Source organism: Carcharhinus amblyrhynchos, chromosome 34 (genome assembly GCF_965287045.1).
Source record: "Carcharhinus amblyrhynchos chromosome 34, sCarAmb.v2.hapA, whole genome shotgun sequence".
Lineage (NCBI taxonomy): Eukaryota > Metazoa > Chordata > Chondrichthyes > Carcharhiniformes > Carcharhinidae > Carcharhinus > Carcharhinus amblyrhynchos.
Window position 1 is genome coordinate 15879248 of NC_137357.1, and position 20764 is coordinate 15900011.

The 20764-nt window shown below is 42.4% G+C and overlaps 1 protein-coding gene across 1 annotated transcript in view; it reads right to left on the bottom strand.

Annotated features, from left to right (window-relative positions):
* Positions 1-1740: 1740 nt before the first annotated feature.
* The window catches only part of pebp4 (phosphatidylethanolamine binding protein 4), a 417145-nt gene continuing 398121 nt past the window's right edge, over positions 1741-20764 (bottom strand). Inside the window, exon 7 of the mRNA XM_080217125.1 lies at positions 1741-2196. Within this exon, the coding sequence (XP_080073251.1) occupies positions 2105-2196 (92 nt within the window). The 3' untranslated portion in view covers positions 1741-2104. The remainder of the gene's footprint in view (positions 2197-20764) is intronic.

A 20764-nucleotide genomic window follows, 5' to 3' on the forward strand; every position in this document is an offset into this window, starting at 1 on the left:
ATGGAATTCAACTCCAGGTAGAATAAAGGCGGCGCTTTAAACAAAATTCGATGTAATAACAGAAGAATTGTAAGGTCCTTCTCAATCGAAGGTAGGATGAATAGTCTTGTGTGGAAATGGTTGGCTCAAATAAAGGTGAAGAGCATGAACATATAAACAGAATAAGCTCGGATACTCGGGGCAGGAGATGGAGATAGAAGGCAGAGATCGGTAATGCTGCGTCCTGTGAATTTACTTATCAAGACAAGGATCCTTGTCTTACTTGATACTTCACCATTTAGCTTGAATCCACTTGATGTTCTTCATTATAATTAATTAGTGCAGAACAATTTTTCTTCTAAAATTTATGACCAGGGTACTGCAGACATTTAAAGAGAAGCAAGCAGCTTTGTTTAGATGGATAAGAATGGCATTGCTGTGTAACAATTCTGCAATTCTGTGTATTGAGTCATTTTTCCTGAGATGATAAAATATCTTATGGTGAAAAGACAACGAAATCTTTATTGTTCAGTCTAAATAGTAAACTCATTCCACAATGAAACCCAAGAATCCGCTTGCCACTAGTCAAAAAAATGATTTCTGGAGTAATTTGGGTCAGTTTGGTTCTGTTTCATGTCCCATCCTCACCTGTTTCCGCTCCCCAAAACACCCTCGTGAAATCTTAATTCCTTTGCAATCCACAATACAATCATCATGTAATTGCCCAATGCAGGCCCACTAGAGCAGAATTAAATGCTCAGAACTGAGCCTTGTGCTGAAATCATGGCACTCATACTCCTCTCACTTGGGATTCTTTGAAGTAGTTGTAACATTTGGACAGAAGAACTGCGCAGTCACGAGACCCGTTTTATACAAAAATCCCTGAAAAAAGACAACAATCTATTTTCTTTTCACAGTGATAATAAAGATGTTAAATAGACCAAGATCTGAGATTTTACTAGTTATGACGTGGAGATGCCAGCGTTGGAGTGGGGTAAACACAGTCACAACACCATAGAAATCAACTCATAGAATCCTTACAGTGCAGAAAGAGGCCATTCGGCCTATCGAGTCAGCACCAACCTCAATCCCACCCAGGCCCTACCCCCATATCTCAACACATTTAACCTGCTAATTCGTCTAACCTATGCATCTCAGGAAACTAGGGGGCGATTTTTTTTTAGCATGGCCAATCAACCTAACCCACACATCTTTGGGCTGTGGGAAGAAACTGGAGCACCCGGAGGAAACTGACACAGACATGAGGAGAATGTGCAAACTTCACACAGACAGTGACCCAAGCTGGGAATCGAACCCAGATCCCTGGAGCTGTGAAGCAGCAGTGCTAACCACTGTGCTACTGTGCCGCCCAGGTTAAAGTCCAACTGGTTTATTTGGTAGCACAAGCCACTATCTTTTGGAGTGCTGCTCCTACGTCAGGTGAGTGGGAGATTTGTTCACAAACAAGGCATATAAAGATACAAACTCAATTTACAGAATAATGATTGGAATGAGAGTCTTTACAGCTAATCAAGTCTTAAGGGTACAGACAATGTGGGTGGAGAGAGCACTAAGCACAAGTTAAAGAGATGTGTATTATCTTCAGACAGGACAGTTAGTGAGAAAATCTCATCTATTGAACCTGTGTTTAACGCTCTCTCTACTCACACTGTCCGTAACTTTTAAGATTTGATCACCTGTAAAGGCTCGCATTCCAATCATTGTTCTGTAAATTGAGTTTGTGTTTTTATATACCCTGTTTGTACAGATCTCCCACTCACCTGACGAAGGAGCAGTGCTCTGAAAGCTCGTGGCATTCGCTACCAAATAAACCTGTTGGACTTTAACCTGGTGTTGTGAGACTTCTTACTGATTTTACGAGTTAGACAGAACTGTTCCATTATTGCCGATGGAATATTTTCAATTCTCAGGATTTCAGATGCAATTATGATACTGACAAAGGTTATCCCTCATTATGCTCATTTTTGTGAAATCTGTGCAGACAAACAAAACTATCATGCCTTGGTGTTAATCAAGCAAAAGCAGTGAAGCACTTTTTCTGGTAGTTGGGTGTGATGCAAAGCTGAAGTTCCTCTTTGGAAGCTTTCAAAGCTGAGCCTGTCAGTCAGTCTTCAAAGTTCTGGGTCATCAGTTGGGTTGACGCCACTGAGCTTCCCAGGTTGAACCTGGACACAAATGAATCCAAGTCCCAACAACCTAAGCCAAAAAATAAAGCAGCATTAGTGTAAATCAATCACGACAATGGAATCCTGTTACCTATAATCTGTTCAGGCATGCAACTTGCCTGTGTATATAGGAACGGTTATATCAGAGCCAACAGACTAAAGGATTTATAACTATTTGCTTGTATCAGGTCTATTTATGTCGGTTTGGAAGGTGCATGAACTCTGAGGACATACAAATTTCCAGAGAGCAGTGAATAATTGCAGGGAAATACGCCCTCTTCGGTTTCAGAGAAGATTGAAACGCAATGTTTATGACAAAACTGATGTGATTTCCACCTTGTAATTCTTACTTTTATCTTGCATTCTTCACAATATATGTAACACATACAGATCTCTTTACGCTAATGATAGGCAGGTTTCTTAGAATTGCTGTTTCTACAATTACAATATATTCTTTACATGTACATTTACAATGCTTCTTGCAGTGAACAAGGAAGTTACTGTGCTAAAATGCTTCGCTCCTAGCCATTTCTACCCTCATATCAAGTATAAACATAGTGCGAGAGCTGGAACCTCCCTCAATATTATAGTTCCAGCTGAGGTGAATCAATGGCGGAGGAGGTGCATGGAGGAAGGGAGTTAAGCAGTGGCCATCAACAGCGCAATTGATAGAGTCCATTGCATCTTTTGGTTCCACAGGGTTATTTTTAAAAGCATACATTTTTGCTGGCTGTTTTCACCAACTATGCATGTGTGCAACCATGTAACAATCTGGCAGATGTTGTAAATGTCTTGTTCAGTGTTAAATATTGCTCAGAACTAAAAACTAGCCATGCACAAGAACCAGTGGTTTCTTTTAAGAACCACTGGTTAGGTGAGATCTACATCAGGTAATCCTGGTCCAAAGCCAGCTGTCTTCAGGACAAGCACATTCTGAGTTTGGACTCTAAAACAGAATTTGATTCTTCACATGCATATTCAAGGGCCTAACAGTTGGTTCAGGCACCAGGCTATCTCTGCTGCACTTAAACAATATGTTGTTCGACATGGTTCTAATAGTCAAAGCAGAACGTTTTGACCTTTGGACCCATTTTTCACAAGAAATATGGACTCAACAACACCTAATATCATCTCTATTCTTTTCTGGCAGGGAAAATGGACAACAATGAGAAACTTTACCTCATACTGACTGAAGACACTGAAATTAACTGTGGCAAAAGGTTTCTCCTCCAGTTGGGATCAGCAAAAAAGTACTGCATTATCCCTTTGACACTTTTGACATATGTAACGACACAATTCTCCTCAATCACTGCTCAATTCAGCGAGATTGTCCTTGTTTGGTTCCACCCTTTCCTGTAAGATTGAAGTATCTCCAGCAACGAGTTCTCCTCCTGCTCCCATACCATTATGCACAAAGTTATTGACTGATCTATCCTCGCCTCCATCTTCATCTCCAGCACCATCTGATGTAAATGAGGGATCACTTTCCAGGCACATGCTGATGTCTGCATTTCCATCACCTCATTTGACTTTTTGAATGCTTCCAGGTTGTCAGACAGCAGCTCCAATATCCAAGATTCGATGAACTACAATTTCCTCAAAATAAATGCAAGGAAATCTGAAATGTAATTTTTGGCCTGACCATAAACTCCATTGCTTTGCCTTTGATTTCATCCCATTCAGAGTGAATTGTATTGTTCACAATCTGTGTCCTCCACAACCCTGAGGTGAGCATTCAACCCCATGTAGTTACAATACAAAAACTGCCAGTTCAATGTGTGTGAAATTTTGCAGTTCTGTCCCTGTCTCAATCCATTTGCTGCAAACCCATCATCCATGCCTTTATCACCTTCAGACTTGAGATGCGAACCACTGTCCAGGTCAGCCTCATGTAGCCCATCCTCTGTAAGCTTCAGTTCGTCTCACACTTTGCTGTCCAGATCCTATCACCCTTCAAGATCCTGCCCACATATCACAGTACTCATTGACTAACACTGGCTCTAAATCCTCAAATGCCTCAATTAATTCTTTCCCATGACTTCATCCATTTGTGTCTCTGTTCTTGCTTCCAGACTTGTAACTCAGGTCTTGACACAGAATCTGGGTCAAGTGGGTTTTTTGCCCCTGGAACAGAGGGGAGGAGGGAGGAATCTGATCGAGGTACACAAATTGACAAGGACTCATAAGAATCTTTTCCCCATGGCGGAGACATGTCAGGCCAAAGGGCATAGATTTAAGATGGGTAGTTTAAGGGATCTGAGGACACATTTTTCATCAAGATGGAAATATCAAATGCACTGCCTGAGGGGGTGGTGGAGGCAGGTACTCTCAACGCTTAAGAAGCATCCAGACAAACACTTAAATCGCCAATGCAAAATAGCAAGTATTGGTAAATGGGATTAATATAGGTGGTGTTTGATGGTTGACATAGACATGTTGGGCCGAAGGGTCTGTTTCTGTGCTGTATGTCTTAATGATTCATCCTGATCTCTCAGTACTTCTAACTTTGCCTTTTTGTCAACCCCTACCCCTCAGTCTCCCCACCACTGCACTTCAGTTGTCAAGACATCACATACATTATTAGGCCTCTCTAAAGTCCTCTGCCACTCCATTACCCTCTTCTTTAAGACTGTTGTTCAAGTACAGCTCTTTGACAAAGCTTTAGGTCACCTGTCCGAATATCTCTGTGATGGCCTTGAATCCATTTTTGTCTGATTGTATTGGTGTGCAGTGTCATGAAACATTTTTCTTTGTCAAAGGTGTTAAATAAATGCAAATTATCATTATTATTGAAATTTCCTTCATGAGAATCTGAGAAAAACAGAGGTTTTCGGTGAACTGGATCTTCCCCATGTGTTTCTGGCATTCATAATCTTTTATGTGCAAGTACACATTTTTATTTAATCTCATTTTCTGAGCAGGATTTTGTGTTTACTGTTGCACTTCTTACTGACAATTGGCCCCAGTTCTATATATTTTAATACAGGGATTAAGTGATGAGCATTTGGATGCAGTCGCCTTTCAAGCCTTTTTACCCACTGGAGTTGCTGTTTGCCATGTTATTTCATTCCTTGTCTAAAAACACACAGTATGCTTTTGGAGGAAACCCAGCTTGTGATTCTTCCTTGCAGTCAGATACTGATAGCCTGCAATCATATACTGTTTCACAAACTCATAATGGAGAAAGGAGCTGTCACTCTCATCATTGCAACTATAACCAGAATCTCTTCAAGGAGGTGTCTGCAAGGCACATCTTGTTTTGTTCTTTTCTATTTTCAATGCAACGCACCACTCAACCCAAATGCAATGTCTCACTTCGCTTTAAGAAACCCGTCTTTTAATCGTGGATGTTAATTATTTTTCTTCCCATCTATTTTGTTCAATTAATTTCAATTTTGCCTCCTCACTTTAAGTTTGAGTGAGTCAGGAAAGCTGAGTGGTCAGCCCACTCTGAGATCTGAGCTAACATGGTTTTGAGTTTACTTGTAAAGGAAGTGTGAAACTGGTTGGTGCATATCCTCTCAGTGCGAAGTCTAAGCCAGTACTTCACCCCGCTGAAGCCCAACATATGAAGAATGCCAGCATGAGCCGACCAAGACATGCCACATCATCATGAAACAAATTATTTTGTTTTTTTTGCGGGGGGTATCTTTTTTTCCTTTATTCAGTTAGTTTTTATCATCTCCTCCACCCCAATCAACATGAATTTTCAACAGAGGATGTGAGTGGGCCTGATAGGATATACCCCAGAATACTGAGAGAGGCAAGTGAGGAAATTGCTGGGGCCTTGAGAGAAATCTTTGATTCTTCACTGGCTGTGGGGGAGGTCCCAGAGGCTTGGAGAATAGCCAATGTTGTTCCTTTGTTTAAGAAGGGTAGCAAGAATAATCCAGGTAATTACAGGCCAGTGAGCCTTATATCAGTGGTAGGGAAATTATTGGAGAGGATTTATTCCCACTTGGAAATAAGTGGACATATTACTGAGAGGCAACATGGTTTTGTGAAGGGAAGGTCGTGTCTCACGAACTTGGTTGAGTTTTCAAGGAAGTGACGAAGATGATTGATCAGGGTAGGGCAGTGGATGTTGTCTCCATGGACTTCCGTAAGGCCTTTGACAAGGTCCCTCATGGCAGACTGGTGCAGAAGGTGAAGTCGCAAGGGATCAGAGGTGAGCTAGCAAAGTAGATACAAAACGGCTTGGTCAAAAAAGTCAGAGGGTAACAGTGGAAGGGTGTGTTTCTGAATGGAGGGCTATGACAACTGATGTTCCTCAGGGATCAGTGCTGGAACTTTGCTGTTTGTAATATATATAAATGAGTTGGAGGAAAAAGTAACTGGATTGATGAGTAACTTTGCGGACGACACAAAGGTTGATGGATTTGTGTATAACGATGAGGACCATCAGAGGATACAGCAGGATCTAGATCAGTTGGAGACTTGGGCGGAGTAACGGCAGATGGAGTTTAATCTGGATAAATGTGAAGTAATGCATTTTGGAAGGTCTAATACAGATAGGAAATATACAGTAAATGGCAGAACCCTTAAGAGTATTGATAGGCAAAGGGATCTGGGTGTACAGGCACACAGGTCACTGAAAGTGGTAATGCAGGTGGAGAAGGTAGTCAAGAAGGCATATGGCGTGCTTGCCTTCATCAGACGGGGCAATGAGTTTAAAAATTGGCAAGTCATGTTGCAGCTTTATAGAACCTTAGTTAGGCTGCTGTTCAATTCTGGTCATCACACAAACAGAGGATGTGGAGGCTTTGGAGAGGGTACAAAAAAGATTTACCAGGATGTTGCCTGGTACGGAGGGCATGAGCTATGAGAAGAGATTGGAGAAACTTGGTTTATTATGAGTGGAGCGATGGAGTTTGAGAGGAGATCTAATGGAAGTCAACAGGATTATAAGAGGCATGGACAGAGTGGATAGTCAGAAGCTTTTTCCTAGGATGGAAGAGTCAATTCTTAGGGAGCATAGGTTTAAGGTGCAAGGGTCAAGGTTTAAAGGAGATGTATGGGGCAGACTTTTTACACAGAGAGTAGCGGGCTGACTGGGGAGGCAGTGGAAGCAGGTACGGTAGTGACTGGATGTGACAGGGCAGCAGTGCTCAGATCTGATCTACTGGTTGTGGTATCACTTAGTTCTGTCTATCTCATGTTGCATCTGTCATTTGGCATTAAACTTAAAACCTTTGTAAATGTGAAATATACAGAGCCAGCACAGGCAAGATGGGCTGAGTGATCTCTTTTTGTACTGGACAATTTGAAAGAAGTTCAAAACACATTTATATATCTTGGGTGAGATTCTCAGCCCTCCCAGCACGTATTCCCACCAGCATGTATGTGTGCACCAGGATTCTCTGGTTCTGTCACTGTCATTGGGTATTCCCATTACCCTGCAAGTGGGGGTGTGCTGTCGGGCATGAATGGCTAGAGAATCCCAGCCCTTGTCTTTGCTGTTCATCTGTCAAATGATTGAAGGCTTTTTAATTGGCAGGATTATCTTTTAATGATGAACCTTTCCAAGGTAAGGTAAACTGCAAAGAAGCTCATCACCTCTAGCCTTCATCAGCCACTTGAGACAAAATGTGCAGTCTTACCCTGGTTCAAATGATAAGAACAGCAATCCAAACGGGTAAAAAAGCTTGTTGTATAACATCGGTTGGATGCACCCGATATCCACTCAAATCGTCGTCGCTTAATCCCTACATGCAACTCATAAAATGGGCCCAATTGTCACAAGAGAAGGAAGAGTTAAAAACAAAATCCTGTTCAGAAAATTAGATCAAAATATCTATAAACAGTCAGTTTATCTACAGTTGATGCAGTTGCTAGGAGATTCCCCTCCACTGCTATGGTGATGGGTTTAGATTCATGAACAAGGCTGGGGCACCTTTTGAACACCTGATCACAGCACAAGTAGCATATCTCCTAGCAACAGTTCCAGATAGGTAAGCGGTGTTCCCTTTTTTTCTTATTCTTTGTTGAAATAAATATGAACCGGGCATTGTCCAACACTCACGTGGTCTTGCATACTCAGAGGTGACTTGTGAAGAAGGTTATGATCTGGAATGCATCACCTTGAAAGATGCTGGAAACAGACTCGATATTAATTTGCAAAAGGAAATTGCATATGTGTTTGAAAAGGAAAGATTCCAGGAATATGGGGAATAAGAAAGGGAATGGAGCTAATTGGATAGCTCTTTCAAAGCATCGGCAGACGTGATGGGCTGAATATGGTATGGTGCCATGGTTCCATTTTTACTCTGTGTACAAAATTTCACAACCTTGTTTGAGTTGGCATTGGACAACGGATATATATTTTAAAATCTAAGTACAGTTTTAACCCAGTTTTTAATCTGTACAGCAACAGACAATGCACATTATGCAGTCTGCAGAGTCTTCATGCTGAGATAACTTTTCTTTGGAATGTGGCCTTCTTAGCTCCACAGCAACGGCAACGATGCTGGTGAAATTAAGTAAATCTGTATCTTGATTGCAGGTATTTTCAACTTTACTACAGTAATCAGAGGCTTGTCAGGTGGCAGGTGAGAATAAGGATATCTAATCATGCTTGGTGGGTAATGCCAGAGCAAAGTCGCATTGAATTGAATGGACTGTCCACCATGGTGAGGTGGAAATCCTTGCCTGAAGAAAATGGAAGTCATATTGGAAGCACAGGTATTGAAGATGGGTAATGATTCTGCTGTTCTCATTCAAACCTGCAAGACTCATCTTTTTCTTTCCATAGAGCTCTGACGAGGGGTCATCCAGACTCAAAACATTGGCTCTATTCTCTCCCCACAGATGCTGCAGATCTGCTATTCCAACATTTTCTGTTTGTGTATCTACTTGTTGGTTTTGTGACGATAGCAAGCTCACCAAAGAATATGTTTTTTGCAGATGAGGCAGTTGTCCATGCAGCTCACACCATCTAGCCAATGGAGTTGCCACTGACTCCAGAAGACAAACATGCCACTGTTTGCTGGTGTGCTTCCATATTCAGCACACTGTGTTGCCAGGTGATAGCCAGTACGGGTCTAAGGTGGCAGTTGTTCAGCCTCTTAACTTGCATGTGTTGTCCATGCTTTGCTACTTGGCTGAGAACATAAGCCTGATACACATGGCACTTTGTATTTCTGGTTAGTTTGCTGTTGATCCACTCGATTTTGACATGACCACCACGGCCTCAGCAATCCTAGTGCTGATTTTGGCATCGAGGTACAGGTTGCTGACAATTCGATATGTTCAATTGTCAATGACTGTTTTGCTGGGTGTGGTTAATGCTACCTCAGTGGGTAGTTTCTTAGAATCATCATTCTTTATGTCCAGAGAGCATTTATACATTTGGATTTCTACATGAGGCTGGAGCTTCTCCCCCTCCAAGATCTCTTTCTTTAATCATATGATCTGGCATCAATATTACATCATTATTATGTTTCAGATGTTGACCCTTTACTCTGCAATGACCTCCAGAGTGATGGTGTCAATGTGATGGGGGGCTGGATCTCTCCATCTTTCCCCATAATGTGGGTCATTCTGATGCTGATTGTCACTCCAAATGACAAGGAGACCTGGGAGAACTAGTCCACAAGCTCTTACAAGTGAACTTCTACGTGGAATGCCAGCTTGGACTAGTCAGCAAACTTCAATTAATGGAGCAGGATAAGACAGACTCTGGTCTCAGTGTGCAGTCTTGCCAAGTTGAACAGCTTGTTGTTGGCTCTGGCCTGCAGGTAGGCACCCTCATTGAGTCACTGAAAGGATATAATAGAAGTATGAAGAAAAATATACCAAATAGAGCTGGCGCCAGCGTTGTTTTATCCCACTCCTGATTTTTTAAACATGTCTGATGTTGCTCCATTGCAGCTGAAACTTTGCACATCTCCATGGAAAGAGGAGCCTAACTTGCACAGCAATTTCAACAGGCCAACCCTGCTAACAAGATCAAAGGCTCTGGTTGAAGTCTATGAAGCAATGAATAGTGGCTTGCACTGTTCAGAGCACTTCTCCTATAACTGCCAAAGTGAGAAAATCATGCCAACCATGGATCTGCCAGCTCTGAAATGCCAATGCAACTCAGGGTAAAAGCATGATGTCAGGATCTGCAATGTCATCACAGCAACATGGACAAAGAGCATCCTCACAATATTTAACAAGCAAATTCATCTGTAATGTTGAAAGTCAATGATTTACTTTTGTACAAAGTGACGATTACTGCATCATGCTTATCCTGAGGCACAAATCTTTCCTTCCGGCAGAGACAGTTTTCAGTGATGCTGCAGCAGGGCTGGTTTTCTACTCCTGATGATTTCAAGTTGAATACTATTCTATCCTGAAGCTTTACCACTGGCCTGATTGAGCTCCACTATGATGGGTTCCCTGTCTGGCTCCTCCAGGAAAGGGAAATCTGGAATGGAGCTGGCAGCTTCACCAGTGATGATGTTCTCTGTTGCACAGATCAAGATGGTGCTCCACCTACCTTTCCATCTGTTTTCAAGGTTCAATGATGATCATCCCTGTGTTTGTCTTCAAAGGGATTAATTTGGTTATAGCTGGGCCCGCTGCTTTCTCAATTCCTTGGTACATCTCTGGATTCAACTTGTGTTGACTGATGCATCACAGACCAGTCTGCTCCGACTTGATTCTGGCGGCTTTGAAATTTAACATCTCGTTTTTTTTTGCTGATCACCTACTTGAAGTTCATGAAGGCTCTTGTCTTGGTTGCAGGACCTGGCTCCATCTCAGTCCAATAAAGCACTTACCACTCAGAATTCCTCTGATCTCTTTTACCGTACTCTAATGGCATTGTGGGTCAACCCACAGCACATGGGCTGTAGCAATTCAAGAAGGCAGCTCATCACCACCTTCTCAAGGGCAAATAGGGATGGGCAATAAATGCTGGCCAGCTGGCAGCACCCATGTCCCATGAATGAATAAAAAAGTTTTATAGCTGGTGTTGTACAGACAAGGCCACTGTGACACCACACTGGCTTGTTTTCGTCTGAAAGAACCTTATTAAGGATGCTGGGAACTCCTGGATCTTTGAGTCAGCAGAATGGCAAGTGTTGGTCTGAGGATGAACTTTCTTTCTGAAGGTGGATAGTTTCCTTGGCTGAAGCCTGACCAAGGCCTCTTTTGATTGAGATATTAAATAAGCAGGTTTAAGTTTTTCCAGTGTTCATTTCATTGTTCAATCAACACCAGCAAAACAAATTACAGGTCAGGTATTTCACTGAAGTTTGGGCTTGTACACAGACGAGCTACCATATTTATCGATAAAAACAGCTATGAGGCAGTGAAAGGAGATGTACAAATTGAAGGTTATAATTTCTTCCTTTTATATTACCAATGCATTGAATCTACAAAAAAAAATGTTGTGTGACCTTACCACTAGGAAAAGAGATCTACCCAGATGAAATATCATTATGCTAAATAAGTATGTAATCATATCGGAATAGGGTCACTGTGCACAGGGTGACAGAGCGATTTGCAAAGATAATTTTGTTAAGGTGGTGACTGAAGTCACCCTGCTATCCCCACCTCCCCCAACATTCTAATTTTAGTCTTGAATTAATGAGAGTCAGACTGAATTGTTAGTAACTATAGAGATCAAAAAATGCATTTGTTGATTCCACATGAGTTGGAAGATTTGTTATTTTGCTCATCGGGCACCACTAATATCAGTCAAAGCTATTAAGTCGCAAATGTGATACTGGAAAACAGAGAAATAATCTTAATATGAATTTTGATGTGCCTAAGCTAATTTTGAGTGGCACTGTTCGTGAAAAGCTTTGCTTGCCAGCAGTGAATAGTAAGAAACAAAAGGCATAGTTTCCCAGCAAAATGATAGCCAATATGAATGGTCAATTGGCATTCCACTTCTCAAACCTACAGGAGAATTGCTCTCTTGGTTATTTGGTTATGTGTATGCCTAGCCTAAAACAATAGTTTTGACTTCCTGACAGCAACAAAGTGAATCCTTTCAGGTTTGTGGGATAAATCAGACGGTGCAATAAAATAGTCAATTGAATTTGCTTTCCTGATGCACTGCTGTATTTTTGACATCAGCCTTCCACAATATCTAATTATTCAGAGCAATGCAAAATTACATTTGAGTTTCTTTGGAAGCATTTGAAATATTCAAGGGTATTATTGGGGTAAGATCCTTTTCAGGGGCAAGCTTTGGTGGGACCACGCAACCTATTAATCCAATAGAACAGGAGCGCACATGGCTTAAAGGAGAGTGCGAGCTTTTGTCTTCAGTTCTTGAATTTGGAAGTTGAGAAGGTGCACTGTGAATCAGAACACAGTGTATCTTGTTACTGTTTGTAAATAAATAGTTCATTTTAACTGGTGCTTGACTCAGTTTCCAGTACAATAGTTTTTTTTTAGTTTTTATTTATTCGTGTCACAAGTAGGCTTACATTAACATTGCAATGAAGTTACTGTGAAAATCCCCCTAGTCGCCACATGCCAACACCTATTTGGAGAATTCAGCATGGCCAACGCACCTAACCAGCACACCTTTTGGACTGTGGGAGGAAACCCTCGCAGACAAGGAGAACGTGCAGACTCCACACAGACGTAACCCAAGCCAGGGAACTAACCTGGTTCCCTGGCAATGTGAGGGAGCAGTGTTAACCACTGTGCCATACGATGAAGGAAAGAGTTAGCACACCATTGCATGGCAGAAGAGACTTGCAGTCTGATTCAAATCTATCTCAGCGACCAGGAAATGAATTATCACTCAGATGTATGGGACAGTAAAAAGTTTGACTTTCCCAGAGGTTCCAAACTCAGTCATCTACTGAGCGAATGGAGCTGGTCAGGAACTGTTACCATCTAAAACCTCGCTCATTCTTCAGAGGTACAAATTTAATTCAATGGGGAGAGCCCCAGAAAATCCAATGACCAGTTTCGTTGCAAGATTAAGGAAGTTAGCAAAATTTGGTGAATTTGGAAAATTCCTAAATGACATGTTCGGAGATAGATGAGTATTTGGGATAAATAATGCAGCAATCCAAAAGTTCTTGCAAGTAGAGTCAGAGTTTGATTTAAAAGGCTACAGAAATTCTCCATGGAAAAAAGTGCATAAGAACGGGGTCCACCAGTTGTGGAGAGAGGCTGCAAGGAAGAGCAGTGCTAGATTTGAGAGTGCCTGTGTATCTAAAGGATGAGTTACAGCTGCAGGAAATTGGAATAAAATTGGTCAGTATGATCAGACAAAGAATTTAAACCAGTGTTTTCGATGTGGGGGAAGTCACTTAGCAGAGAAGTGTAAATTTCGAGATGCAGAGTGTTTCAGGTGCATTAGAAAAGGTCAGAAGTCAATGTCGGTCCACAGTATGGAAGAGTACCTGTCAACACCGTGAAATGTGTTAACGTTGAATCACATTGAAGTGGGCAAAGTGCCTCAATACCCATGGTATGGCTAATCAATGGACTTCCACTCAAGATGGAGGTGGACACCAGGGCTTCAGCAACACTCACATGGGAACACACTTACTGCTACTTGCAGGGTGGTGTTCAATGGTTGAGACTGAAGAATACTGTAGCCAAGCTAGTACTTGTATCGGAGAAGCACTGAAAATGAAGGGAACCTGGTCGCTTTTATACAGTAGTTGGTTCACAGAAACAGGAGTAGGCCATTTGGCCCTTTGAGGTTCCACCATTTATTTTGATGATGGCTAATCATCAAATTCAATGTTCTGATCCTGCCTCCCCATCAACACCCACACCCTCAGTATGATATTAAATAGGGGGGTTCAATGGTTGAGCTTCAGAGGCTGTGAAACCTTACTTTACGCCAAGACAAACTGAGCTGTGACAATGGTGGAATCCTTAGGGATCATGAATGTTTGTTCTCAAACCTGGAAGGCATTTGTTTGTGGAATAATTACATAGTATCCACACGGGAAAATCGAGGAGAAGATGTTGGCGAGAAGTTGTGTGATCGCTTGGCATTGACATTGCTATGGTGGACATGGTTAAACAATGTGACCTATGCCAAGTTTAGCAGAACTGACACACTGCAGCTCATTTACGCCTGTGGGAATAGCCAGGCCGGGCTTGGGTGAGAGCACATATTGACAATGTGGGTCCCTTCATGAGTTCCATATTCCTTTGGTTGGTGGACGCACACTCTGAACAAATGGATGTGTGTACCAGATGAATTTGATCACCTCCGACACAATGGTCAAAAAGTTGCATTAGGTTTCTACATCCATGGAGGACCAGAAGTTCTGGCTTCAGATAACAGCACTTTTACCAGCGTAGAGCACGAGAAATTCCTGGCCTTCAATGGCATCAAGCACATCAGGACGATGACATAAAAATCCACCCTCAAAGAATTTGGCTAAATGAGCTGTACAAACATTCAAATGTGGAATGAAGAAGTAGTCACCAGCGTCCATGGATAAGAAGATTGTGAGATTTCTGCACACAACCACTGGTATAGCTCCAGCAGAGCTGCCAATGAGATGTTAGCTGTGGACCAGGCTAACCCTGGCAGTTCCAAATTTGGCGGGGAGGATGGAGTTGAGGCACATGAATCAAAAAAAAGCATGACGTATCAAAGGCTGAGAGGACACAGTTTTCTCAAGGAAATCTGGAAATTGTCCTAGCTGGGTCCCCGGAATCAGTGTAGCAAACACAGGACCACAGGGCCAATATTGTGTGAAGTAAGAGCCCAGGATAAAATGCTGCGAAAACATTTACATCATTTGAGGAAAATAGAGCCTCTACAAGAACCAGTAGCAGCTTCGGCTTCAAGCACAACAGCCAGTAACACTGATCAAAGTAGTGAGAGAACGAAACGGGCCACTCCAAACCTGCAGCCTGTTACCATTCAAGCTGAAGGGACGTCACCAGAAGATGTACCAGGAGAAGCAGATGGGGAAGCTGGAGAGACCCCAATCAATGATACTGCATCGCTCCCAACAAGAAAGGAGGTTCATCGACTCCTACAATTCTTCTAGTGCAGAAGGGGGCCATTTTGCCCATTAAAGATTCCTGCTAGACTGGGTTTTTAATAATTATATCTCTATGTACTAGGGATCTGAAGGGGGAGGATGTTGGAGCAAGAGGCGAAGGGGCAAGTTCTGGTTGGACCATGTGATTTAATCATCCAATAGGATGTTAGTGTGCTTGGCCTAAAGGGGAGCGTAGGCTTTTGTCCTCAGTTGTTGGATTTGGAAGTTGTGAAAGTACAGTTGATGTGTGTAAACAAATAGTTCATAGTTGATGACAAATTTGTGGTTGGCTGGAATCTCCATTGCTTCAGTTATAAAGACTGCCTTTTCCAAATGCAAATTAATTCAAAGGAGAACTTCCCAATCAGCAACTTGAGCAAAAGCAAGGATTCCAGAACAAATACAAATTGCTGAACAGTTCGAGAAAATGAGCTGGTACTTTTAAGGATGTCACAAACCATGAAAATAAATTGTGAGCCTGTTATAAATATCATCCACTTACCAAAAATAAATTATAGCCTTAAAATCACTACAAGTCTGTCATTTTCTCATTGATATGGTTTAGTTTGTTTTTTCCCTATTTTTTAATCATGTTTGCACTAACAAGTGTCCCACAGTACACATCAAAACCTTGATACAGAATAATGATCATGGAAAGATATGAATGCCTCACGATGCACTTTCAGTATTACCAGCCTTTCTGTTGCAGTTGACTACCGAATTTACTACTTTTGGTATAAAAGTTGCAAAGTTTGAGGTGCTCCTTTGATTTCCATAAATATCAGATTGTGTCTGATGTAAAGATAAAATCACTTTGCTGAATTAATTCGCAGCATTGTTCTTTTGTTTGGTGAGGGCAGGATAGTCCTCTTGTACATTCAGCCCAGGCTGCAAATTATTCTCATCATCGACAAGACAATTTAAATGGTCAACGTTTTATTTATGACCCCGGTTTACTGCAGTTAATTGGATAAACATAATTATACACAAAATTATTGTTTAAATTGTCTGGCAGAAAAAAACAAGGTCTCGAATTCTGCCATGGAGATGGGGCAGCCAGATTCAGTTGTGCAAAGATAGCTCAAGGACACCTTTTTTCCAGGGGTTAATTTTAACAGGGGTTAACAGATAAAGTGGAGGTGCTACTGCATGAGTTGATATCCGTCTGAGTATGACTGAGCATTATTGAAAGGAACTCTTCAAACAGAAGAAAAACAGGTCTAGCAAGAAGAGACAGCCAGCCATTCTCAATATTGTATGCATGATTCATATTACCCTGCAGCCTTCTCACCAACCTTTCTAAATAGCAGCACAAAAAAACACACATTCCACATGGCTCAAGGAGATGGTGTTTGATATCTCAAAAGGCAAAGGTTCAAAGCAGCAAGTGGTGGTCCCAAAAGAGAACAGAAGCTGCAGGTCACCATCAAGGATGTTCTGAGCTTTGGGAAAGAAGAAACTTGGTGAAATCGAGCTATATTCTGTTTCTTTTCAACCGATTGCTGAAATGCTGTCTATTTTAGTGTGTGGCAACAGGAATTCAGCGTACTGTTGACTTTGTTTTCCACTGGTAGAGCCAACCTATCGCTCAGGGTGGCTGCAGATGGCCTTGCAGCATCAGAAGACGAGTCCAATTCAAGTTCTGTTCACTGTATTTTTGTCCCCTTATGTCTGTTCTGTCATTCCTTTAGATCAAGGATGATCTCTTTACCTGCCTTGGATCCAGATACCTTGGTACCCCAGTGACAGTCAGTGATCTTCCTTCTTTTTGAAGTATGGGTCCAATGGGCAATCATGTCCCAATCGTCAATGTAACCAACTCAAAACAAACAGGACATTCAACCTAAGATCATAGATCACCGAATCCGACAATGCAGAAGGAGGCCATTCAGCCAATTGAGTCTGCACCGACCACAATCCCCACCCAGCCCTATCTCCATAACCCCATCACCCCATGCATTTACCCTAGCTGGTCTCTTTGACACTAAGGGGCAATTTAATATGGACAATCCACCTAACCCACAGATCTTTGGACTGTGGGAGGAAACCACAATACCTGGAGGAAACCCATGCAGACATGGGGAGAATGTGCAAACTCCACACAGACGGAGATCCAAGCCGGGAATCGAACCTGGGTCCCTGGCGCTGTGAGGCAGCAGTGCTAACCACATTGCCACCATGCCACCCCCATCTTTATGCTTTCTGAGGTCCAATGACATACTAACTGTGAAGCTCGGTTTCATCAGGTTAACAACCTTGAGAGAAGGGAATTTTTAAACAGTTGCATGTGTTTCTACTCCTCCACATCTTCTTTGACCTCCCCACTGTCATTGACATCATTTTGAGAGAAAAATAGAAATGACAGATAACTTACTGAAATACTTTCTGAACTGCAACCATTTCAGGCAAATTATATCAAGTGCCATTTTTCAGATATTCAGGTTTTCGGGATAAGGACACGGTTCAGATGAAATGAACACTGAAATAATAACAGGCCTATAATTGGCTAATACATTACAATGCCCCTGTCACATTGACTCAGGACATTTATTTAATTTTCTAATGTATTCCTCCTCTTTGTATCATGTTCCTACTGTCAGCCATTGCTTTGGTCACCTGGATGTTTATGGTGTGAAAAAAACCTTTTATCATGCTTTAGTGCCTTCAGAATTTTGTTAATGACATTGCAATCATTATGATTGATTTGATTTATTATTATCACATGTATTAGCATACAGTGAAAAGTATTGTTTCTTGTACGCTATACAGATTTAAGTACATAAGAACTCGGAGCAGGAGTGGGCCATTTGGCCCCTCGAGCCTGCGCCATCATTCAATAAAATCATGGCTGATCTTTTCATGGACTCAGCTCCATTTATCCGCCTGCTCATCATAGCTCTTAATTCCTGTTCAAAAATTTATCTATCTTTGCCTTAGAAACAATCAATGAGGGAGCGTCAACTGCTTCACTGGGTCGGGAATTCCACAGATTCACAACCCTCTGTATGAAGAAGTTCCTCCTCAACTCAGTCCTAAATCTACTTCTCCTTATTTTGAGCCTATGTCCCCTAGTTCTAGTTTCACCCACCAGTGGAAACAGCTTCCCTGCTTCTATCTTATCTATTCCCTTCATAATCTTACGTTTCTATTAGATCTTCTCTCATTCTTCTGAATTCCAAAGAGTATAGCCCCAGTCTACTCAGTCTCTCCTCATAAGCCAAACTTCTCAACCCCGGAATCAATCTCGTGAATCTCCTCTGCACCCCCTCCAGTGCCAGTATATCCTTTCTCAAGTAAGGAGGCCAAAACTGTACAGTGTACTCCAGGTATGGCCTCACCAGCACCTTATACAGCTGCAACATAACCTCGCTGTTTTTAAACTCCATCCCTCTCACAATGAAGGACGAAATTCCATTTGCCTTCTGAATTACCTGCTGCGCCTGCAAACCAACTCCTTGAGATTGCTACACAGTAACACCCAGGTCCCTCTGCATAGCAGCATGCTGCAATTTTTAACTATTTAAATAATCGTCCATTTTGCAGTTATTCCTGCCAAAATGGATGACCTCATATTTACCAACATTGTACTCCATCTGCCAGACCCTCGCCCATTCACTTAGATTATCTGTATTCCTTTGCAGGCTTTCAGCATTCTCAGCTCACTTTGCTCTTCCACCCATCTGAGTGTCATCTGTGAATTTTGACATACTGCACTTGGTCCCCAACTCCAAATTATCTTTGTAAATCGTAAACAATTATGTTCCTAACATTGATCCCTGAGTCACACTACAAGTCACTGATTGCCAACCAGAAAAACATCCATTTTCCCCCATCTTTGTTTTCTGTTAGTTAACCAATCCTTTATCCATGCTAATACATTATCCATAAACTGTGCACCTTTACCTTATGTAGCAGTCTTTGGTGCAGCACCTTGTCAAAACATACCAGACAAAACAGATCATTCATAGAGAAGGTGCAGAGGGACCTCGGGGTCCTTGTGCATGAGTCGCAAAAACCCAGCCTGCAGGTGCAGCAGATGGTCAGGAAGACGAATGGGATGCTGGCCTTCATCGCGAGGGGGATTGAATACAAAAGTAGGGAGGTCTTGCTGCGGCTGTATAGGGCATTGGTGAGGCCGCAGCTGGAGTACTGTGTGCAGTTTTGGGCGCCGTACTTACGCAAGGATGTTTTAGCCTTGGAGGGAGTGCAGAGGAGGTTTACTAGGCTGATGCCGGAGTTGAGGGGGTTGAGCTATGAGGAGAGGCTGAATAGATTAGGCTTGTACTCGTTAGAGTTTAGAAGAATGAGGGGAGATCTCATTGAGACGTATAAGATGATGAATGGGATGGATAGGATAGAGGTGGAGAGACTCTTCCCGCTCAGAAAGGATAGTAGGACTAGGGGGCATAGCCTCAAGATAAAGTGGGGGGCGGTTTACAACTGAGTTGAGGAGGAACTTCTTCACTCAAAGGGTGGTGAATCTCTGGAATTCTCTGCCCGTCGAAGTGGTGGAGGCTGCCTCGCTAAATATTTTTAAGACGCGGGTTGATGGGTTTTTGATGAGAGAGGGGATTAAGGGTTATGGGGAGAGGGCGGGAATGTGGAACTGAGCCACAACAGATCAGCCATGATCTTATTGAATGGCGGGGCAGGCTCGAAGGGCTAGTTGGCCTACTCCTGCTATTTCTTATGTTCTTAAATAAGAGACTGCAGAATGTATTTTACAGTCATAGCTAGGGTGTAGAGAAAGATCAACTTCATGCAAGCTCAGTCTATTCAAAAGTCTGATAGCAGGAGGGAAGAAGCTGTTCTTGAGTTGGCTGGTGACCTCAGACTTTTATCTTTTTCCCGACAGAAGAAGGTGGAAGAGAGAATGTCCGGGGTGCGTGGGGTCCTTAATTATGCTGGCTGCTTTGCTGAGGCAGTGGGAAGTGCAGACAGAGTCAATGGATGAGAGGTTGATTTGCAAGATGGGTTGGGCGACATTCATGACCTTTTGTAGTTTCTTGAGGTCTTGGGCAGAGCAGGAGACATACCAAGCTGTGATATAACCAGAGAAAATGCTTTCTATGGTGCATCTGTAAAAGTTGGTGAGAGTTGTAGCTGACACGCCAAATTTCCTTAGTCTTCTGAGAAAGTAGAGGCATTGATGGACGATAGTGTCTGAATGGGGGGACCAGAACAGGTTGTTGGTGATCTGGACATCGAAAAACTCTCAACCATTTCTACTTTGTCTCTGTTGATGCATACAGGGGCATGTTCTCCACTGTGCTTCCTGAAGTCGATGACAATCTCCTTCATTGTGCTGACATTGAGGGAGAGATTCTTGTTGCCTCACGAGTTCACCAGATTCTCTGTCTCATTCCTGTACACACCGTTTCATCATTGTCTGAGATCCAATGCATGACGGTGGTCTCTTCAGCGAACTTAAAAATCAGGTTGGAGGGAAATTTGGCTAACAATCATAGATGTATAAGGAGTATAGTAGGGGGCTGAGAACACAGCCTTGTGGGGCACTGATGTTGAGGATGATTGGGGAGGAGGTGTTGTTGTCTATCCTTCCTGATTGTGGTCTGTGGGTTCGGAAGTTCAGGATCCAGTGGCAGAGGGAGGAGCCATGGCCCA